Source organism: Oncorhynchus masou, unplaced genomic scaffold (genome assembly GCF_036934945.1).
Source record: "Oncorhynchus masou masou isolate Uvic2021 unplaced genomic scaffold, UVic_Omas_1.1 unplaced_scaffold_5023, whole genome shotgun sequence".
In the NCBI taxonomy this organism is placed as follows: Eukaryota; Metazoa; Chordata; class Actinopteri; order Salmoniformes; family Salmonidae; genus Oncorhynchus; species Oncorhynchus masou.
In genome coordinates, this window is record NW_027016912.1 from 4,906 (window position 1) to 12,733 (window position 7,828).

The following is a 7,828-nucleotide window of genomic DNA, read 5'->3' on the forward strand; positions in this document are numbered from 1 at the left end:
ATAGATAGGATCCAGTACATAGTGTTCAAACAGGAAGAGCCAACAGGAAGAGAACACAGTGTGCTTCCTATACAGCAGCAGCCGGGGTGTATTCATTAATGCACAATGTATCTTTAATGTTTTCTATCTTTAATGTTTCCAGCATTGCAATGTTTTAAATTTTTTCCATGGTGTGTCCAAATGAACATGATCCGTTCTGACATGCCCCCCTGTCTCCTCTCCTCCTCTCTCCCCCTCTATAGGTTCAGAACTCTGGGGAGGACATAGACAAGTCGTACCTGGCCCCTCCCGCGCCCGTCAAACAGTTCCTCATCTCGCCCCCCGCCTCGCCGGCCGTTGGCTGGAGCCAGAGCGAAGACGCAACGCCCGTCATCAACTACGACCTGCTGTGTGCTGTGGCCAAGCTAGGCCCAGGTCAGTACACACACACTTTACACACACTCTTGTGCCCACACACACAAACACACACATATAAATACATATACAGTATAGACACATACACAAATGCACGCACACATACGTACACATAAATACACACCATTTTGCAAGCACACACACACTCTACCCTTTTATAAACATTTACTCAAATTGTTAACTGAACTGAGTTCACCAGCTTTATCTGCTGTGGTATCGTGAGAATCATAGGACAACAGTAAGGTCACAAAAAGGGCACCAATTAGCATTCAAGCATACAATTGCTTTGTGCGGCATGCTGGGTGGTTGACGAAGTATGAATGTCCATCAGAAAAAGAGATTATACCTCAGACTATATATTATGTTCCCTCATGCCTCTCTCTTATGGCATCCGCACTTCTCTGTCTGTCTGGCTGAGTAAAGGGCTAGCGTTTTGCAGGCAGACGGTGACCTTTGAGAGATGCCAGCCATATCAAACAGGGAGTAATGACACCTGTGTTTGGCGTAATGACACCTGTGTTGGAGTAATGACACCTGTGTTCTTTCATACTGGGGTCAGGAGGGTCACATGGTTTACTAGGTCACCAAGCTCCCAGGATTCTTCACTGTGTGCGTCTCAGTAACATGTCCTTTCTCCTGATGTGTGCGCTCATACACAACTCCCCACAAATTTTAAAGCATTGGGCTCGAGGGAGTTTCCACTGTTATTCTTACGCCAGTTATTTCCTTCTAAGTCCATGAAGGGAAGAGAACCAACAATTTGCACACTTCAGGAGGAAGGACAGATTCATTGTTTATGATGCTAAAGACCCTTGTCATCTGTAAAAAGGAGACCCTTCTAAGATATGGTTGTCAGTTACACCATAATATGTTTTTAATAGGCCCACGTGAACTGATCCAAGAAAAACTCCTGGCCTGTTGTTAGCAAAAGGTCTGGTCCCTAGTTATATTATAGGTGTGTGTTCTTCACTCTACATGTGTGTCAATAAGTTTGTGTGTGAAGTGTCTTTTCATCCAGACATCAGGACATGCAGTACCATTTTGAGTGCTTCTCTTATAGTCTACCAGGGAACATTAAGGGCTGTTAAACGAGATATAGCCAATGCCATTTAGCCTCTGACATGGCTTAATTTCAAATGCACCACCACAACCCCCTCTAATGCATTACAAGAACAATCATGATTCCTACATTACATGATTTACCATGTTGAAGCCCAGACCACCGCTGCACTCACTGTTACTATGGTAACAGGAGGAGGCATCAGGAAATAGAGCTGCCGCTTGTTTGGGCTTCTTTAGCCTGCCTCGGATTCAGATTAGTGCTTTGCTGCAGTGTGGCGCCCTAGCACTCTCTGCTGGCCGCCTATGGTAGTGACCTTCCCGGGACAAAATAGGGCCTTGTTTTTCCTGTCAGACAGTGGTGTGGGAAACCTCTTATCACGTTTCCCTCTGCCCTGTCTGGTCTTCATGGCAACCGTGATACAATCTGCATGCGTATTTGAGGGCAGTTGTGATGTGAGCATTGATGTTGCCTAGTCGGTATTAAATAGAACATTGAGGCCCTGCCCACCTATGGGAAAACAACATGTGGTTACCTTGATTACCCAATTGGCTCACAGCAAAAACAAACAACCTTTTTCAGACACAATTTTCTTGTTTTATGCTTGTTTTAGTCAATAACAAAACTACATTTAAGAAATGTACAAAATGTCTAGATTACTTTTCAACATTGCCTGCTCCCAAGCATTTTCACTACTTAGAAAAATTGAATATTGTAGGGCCTTCTTCATCTCCCTTTTCATGACGGTGCTAACATTAAGCCACGTGAGGGCTTCCTTCATGCCCCTTTTCATGACGGTGCTAACATTAAGCCACGTGAGTGCTAGCTATCTACCAAGCAGAGCTTTAAGCTGTTGAAGAGGATGGGCAGGCCCCCTGGTCATGGCATTCTGCCAGGATATGGAGTCCCTACATAAGACATTGCAGTAACTCCTTGTGTCTTCCAAAGGTGGCTCCTTACAGGGAGACAGCATTGTGGCGCTGGTCTGAGTCTGCTGGGTCAGTCATGGCCAGTTCGTACTATCAGAACTGAGGATAAGACCCAGATGCAGACAGCTAGAGTCACAGATGTTTACTGACCCAAATAGGGGGCAGGCAAAAGACAGGTCAAAGGCAGGCAGAGGTCCATAATCCAGGTCAGTGTCAATAAGGTACAGAACAGCAGGCAGGGTCAGGACAGGCAGAATGGTCAGAACCAACGAACTGGCAACAGACAAACAGAGAACACAGGTATAAATGCACTGGAGATAATGAGGAAGATGGGCAACACCTGGAGGGGGGTGGAGACAAGCACAAAGACAGGTGAAACAGATCAGGGTGTGAAAGTACCCTACAATTACATCTGCAACCATGTGCATGTGAGTACTAAACTCATCTAAAAACGAATATATTCTAATCTAGCCAAGACCAACAACACAAACAGACTATAAAGCTAGAAGTAGTAAGTGGAGATACAAACAGACTATACTAAACAAGCTATGATTAAATGTTTTCCACACACATAGCTATGTGTAGCTTACTGGGACACTATGTCATCACTTTCCCACTCTTCCACACCGAATAGCTTGAAGCCAGAAGGATATTCTTGTAGGCTCTATTTCCTTACGTGGACACATTGCGAACCAATGGTCAGGATTTTTTACCGGTTTACATTCACATTGAACAACCCAGCAGCTTTTTTGGAAGTTTTGTCAATTCTGTATAGCAAAAGATTGATGACGAAGTTGGCTCTTTTACAATGGGGGTCAATGGGAAAGAATGTTTGTTTTTCCAAATTTGTGGGAGTGGTTGAGGAGAATTCCTTCTTATGACACGTATACTGAAGTATATACAATCTTGATATTTGTATTATTCCACCTCTATTTGATATATTATACTGGCTGTATATTTTAAGAATCATATAACATTAGTAACATTTGTTCCATGCCATATAACATTTATAACATGTTATATATTCTCCAGTAGCCAATTCTCTAGTTGTTTGGCACATGATAGCAACAGACAGTTTTTTTTTTTTTTTTTTTTTTTTTTTTTTTTTTTTTTTTTTTTACTAGGCAAGTCAGTTAAGAACAAATTCTTATTTTCAATGACAGCCTAGGAACAGTGGGTTAACTGCCTGTTCAGGGGCAGAATGACAAATTTGTACCTTGTCAGCTCGGGGATTTGAACTTGCAACCTTTCGGTTACTAGTCCAACCCTCTAACCACTAGGCTACCCTGCTGCCCCAAGTTTGACCCTATCCTATCTTGCAGTACATTTCATTAGGCTGCAGCCAGCCAGTGTTGCAACAGCTGATAACATTGGCCATTGGGAACCATTGCAGGGGAGTTCCGTCTGTCAGGAAGGGTTCTACATGGACCCCTGAAGAGTTCTACCTGGAACCAAAAGGGGTTCTTCAAAGAGTTCTCTTATGGGGATAGCTGAAGAACCCTTTTAGGTTCTAGAGAGAACCATTTTTTCCTGGCTTTTGCATCTGTTCCTGGAGTGGGTTGACTCGCTTCAATCTGCTTCAGTGGGAGGTCCGACATTCAGGGGCTCATCTAATCAAAATATTTAAACTGGAATGCTGATGTAGGCCTGTTGATGCATGTGTAGCACTGTAAAGTCAAATAAAGTCTGGTATATTAGTCTCTCTTTTTTTCTCTCTCCCTCACTCTCTTTCTCTCCCTTTCTCTCCCTCCCTGTCTCTCTCCTCCCCCCCTCCATCCTACCCTCCCCAACCCCTCTCTAGGGGAGAATTATGAGCTGCACGCGGGCACGGAGTCGACCCCTAGTGTGGTCGTGCAGGTGTGCGACAGCGACGCCGAAGACGACAACAACGCCGAAGCGCGCCCCAAGCAGAAACAGCAGATTGTCCAAACCCGGCGCCCCGACGGACCACCGCAAGTCCTCAACTAGGACCCTCCACTTCGGACCCCACTCCTACGACCCCCCAAAACACACACCTAGACCTGTCTTCTCTGTCTCTGCACTCGCAGAGACACAACGAGACAACGCCCCTCATTTCAATTCAACCAAAAACAAACAAACGACAAACATTTGGTGGTGTTTGTGGACGGAGCGTGGCTATTGGATGGAATGAGGCGGCCTGGCCTGTATGGATGATGGAGGATGGATGAGATTCACACGCACACTCATCACACTCAAAGGAAAGAGAGGGAGGGATAACGGAACCCTTGACCCTTACTCAGCCAGGGGCGGTAATGTAACACCGTGTCCCCCCTAAACAGGCACACTGTCATAGAATCATACACTCAGCTCTCATATGTGCTAGTACTGTAGTAGTTCCGCTAGTCTGACCTCTCCTTCTTCTTTCCTTCATTTCCGTCATCGGTTAGTTGTGTGCAATGGACTTCGGGGACATGCAATACCTCCGAAGAGAGATTTTGGTTGTTTACATCGGTTCTTCTTCTGCTCTTTTATCATATCAGCCGATTGGTTGTTTCTGCTATCACAGGAATCAGGAGTGATTGCCTGGTATTCCTCTCGTCTGCATGTATATATGAGTTCTTATGAGAAAAATACTTACTACAGAGACTCAAACACTAAACTACTGTACGAAGCAAAGGAACCTATCGAGGTCACACACGACATAACAAAAGGTCGCCATGTGGTAACAACAAAGTTGCGGTGGTGTTTGCACTTTCTTTTTTTGGTTTTGCTTCTGTCCTTCTTTTTTTTTAAATCAGAGATGTGTATGTTGGTTTTTGCTGAACTAGATGTGTGTTCTTCCTCTTAACATGTATTTGATACCACAAACGATCGTTTTTTTTGCATGCTTACTTACTATAGTCGGCAGCTGAGGCGTTTTATACTGGTCCAGACGACAGGGAAATGGAATGACGCTTTTGACGACACGCATATCTATACTTTTATAGTGTCAAGTGAGAGGGGAGAGGCTGGCTGAGCAAGATATAAGACTGAGAGTGAAACGAAACCTTTACAGTGTGAGTAAAGGCCTAAGAGTAGGTCTCTCTCTTAAAGCCTAATAGTTGGGCTTTAGGATAGGAGTAGAAGCTAGCGTTAATCTTCAAGAGTGTTGATGTTTTTTCAGGGGGCATTTTTATGATTCCCATCTTTCCGGTAATGGTTTTTGGTTCTTGTTATGATATCAACCCAGTTTATATATATATATATATATATATATATATATATATATACACACACGTCTACTTTTCTTCTTCTGAGACCTATATTGCTCGTTTTGCACTGAAAATCTCGAGATCTCTGGAGCTACACTGGAGGAATGTCCTGAATTTCCTCTGTCAGCTCTTGAGAGTTTAAGGCCGCTTCTTCGTTCTCGCTGTAAATAGCTGAATAGTCAGTAGGTTGAAATAGTCCATTAGGTTTTAATGATTGACATTAAGCGTTGCTGAGAGAGTGAAAATTGTTAATTGGCCTCCTTGCCTCTGGAGATATCAACCAACGCCTTCGTCTCACCTTGCAGTCACAACACGAATCATTGGAAACTCAAGAAACTTAAGAGAATGTATTGATTTGATTCACTCCAATTTGGAATACTGCTGCATTCACAGTTGTTACTTTCCTCCTCAAAAAAAAGCTATTACCAACTCCTAAATAAATAAAGTGTGCTTTTAGCCATTTAGCCAATTATTTTAGGAGTAACTATTTCCAGAATGTTCGATTTTTCTCCCCACTATGCACCTTGAATAAAAGAATATGTGATGCCAAGTGTCTGTCATTACAATGATTTCATGCCATAAAAAGTCCTTGTGTTTTTGTTTTGTCACGGAAACATATTCCATATAGTGAGACTGTCGAATACAGACTATTCCATGTTGAGTCCTTGATTTTATTCCCATCCTGAAAAGGTGTTTTGAATCTAGTCGGGTTTTTTTTCTTCTAAATTAAAGCCCAAACATTGAGGTGGAGTGTTCAAGTGTTCAATACAGTACATTTGGCCTCAGTGGTGAACGTAAACCTTATCCGTGTTAGAAAGCATTAGAAATGCATTATGGTCTCTGCATGCGAGCACTTTTTCTGCATTTTCTTTTTATCCTTTTAAGATGCAGTCTTGCTAGAGAGAACGTTCCTCATCGACATTCTTTTTGTCTGTTCTTTTTTATTTTATTTTTTATCTTCTGTTTTTCAAGATGAACACCTGGGAAGCCTTCTCACCAACAGAGCAGTGTGAGTCCCGACTCTCAAATGATCTGAATTCCACCTCTCGCTAATGGGGTTTTGAAGGCTCGGGAGTCCTTTGGATATAAGTGTACCACTGAATAGGTGTGGAGGGAAGAACAGGGAAACTTGTCTTTTGACAGGATAGATGGTTGCAACCACAGAACGAATGTGTGTTTTTGTTTCAGGGCTTGTCTCTGGAACATACTTCCATGTGCAAAGCGTTGTCCTTTCAGAGGTGACTTCTAAAAACGAAGCCGGCAGCAAGTGTTGAAACGCACCATAATGGCATAAGCAGTTTTTAGTTGTGCTGACTGGTGAAAATATTGATGATTGATGACAATGATGATGATTATGTTGATGATGCTTATCTGATGTTTTTTTACAGTCTTTGAAACTGGGTGCATTTTTGGTCACTGTTGAAAAGAGAAAACGTATATTTATGTATATATGCCAAGTGTTTTTGTTGCCGAGACCAGTTCCAGCGTGCATCAAAAAAATTGTGGCTTCTACTTTTATGTCGATGTAAAGATTTTAAAAAAGTCCTGAAATGCTCGATCAAATCAATTCTCATTGCGTCGTGTTGAAAATTGACTCTGTTTGAATGTTTTTTTTTTTGGAAAGTCTACAATACAAAAAGGTCAATACCGTCCGTTATTGTTCTATACTGTTCTGTTGAAATCTGAATATTGTGTATTGTACTGTAGTTATCCAAAAAACAAAGTAGCAATCAAGCAATAATTTACAGTTATATACTGGTATCTGTATTTCATGTTATGTACTAATTTCCAGAGTGGTTTTCTCTGACTGTTACAACAGTACTTGCTTATTTGTGTAGTATGATTGTCATTTGTTTCACATAGAGAAATATATAAAGAACTATTCTTAAAGAAGTTTGGAGTTTGTGTGTTTTTTAAGTTCCGGTATGATGTATTTTTTTCTTTTGTTCTAAATGTATCTTCAAATATTTGACATATAGCATATAGCATATATACTACCAGTGGTGGGAAAAGTACCCAATTATCATACTTGAGTAAAAGTAAAGATATCTTAAAAGAAAATGATTCAAGTAAAAGTGAAAGTCACCCAGTAAAATGCTAGTTCAGAAAATGTAAACAAGTATTTGTTTTTAAATATACTAAGTTTTAAAAGTAAATGTAATTGCTAGAATATACTTAAGTATCAAAAGTAAAAGCATAAATAATTTCAAATT

The 7,828-nt window shown here is 41.6% G+C and overlaps 1 protein-coding gene across 1 annotated transcript; it reads left to right on the plus strand.

The window, feature by feature from the left end:
* Positions 1-242: 242 nt before the first annotated feature.
* Positions 243-7,508, plus strand: LOC135539335 (calcipressin-3-like; the record flags this gene model as incomplete). Its single annotated transcript, XM_064965158.1, has 2 exons — positions 243-414; positions 4,205-7,508. Coding segments are annotated over 2 exons (339 nt in total), but the record flags the coding sequence as incomplete, so codon positions are not given.
* Positions 7,509-7,828: the final 320 nt, after the last annotated feature.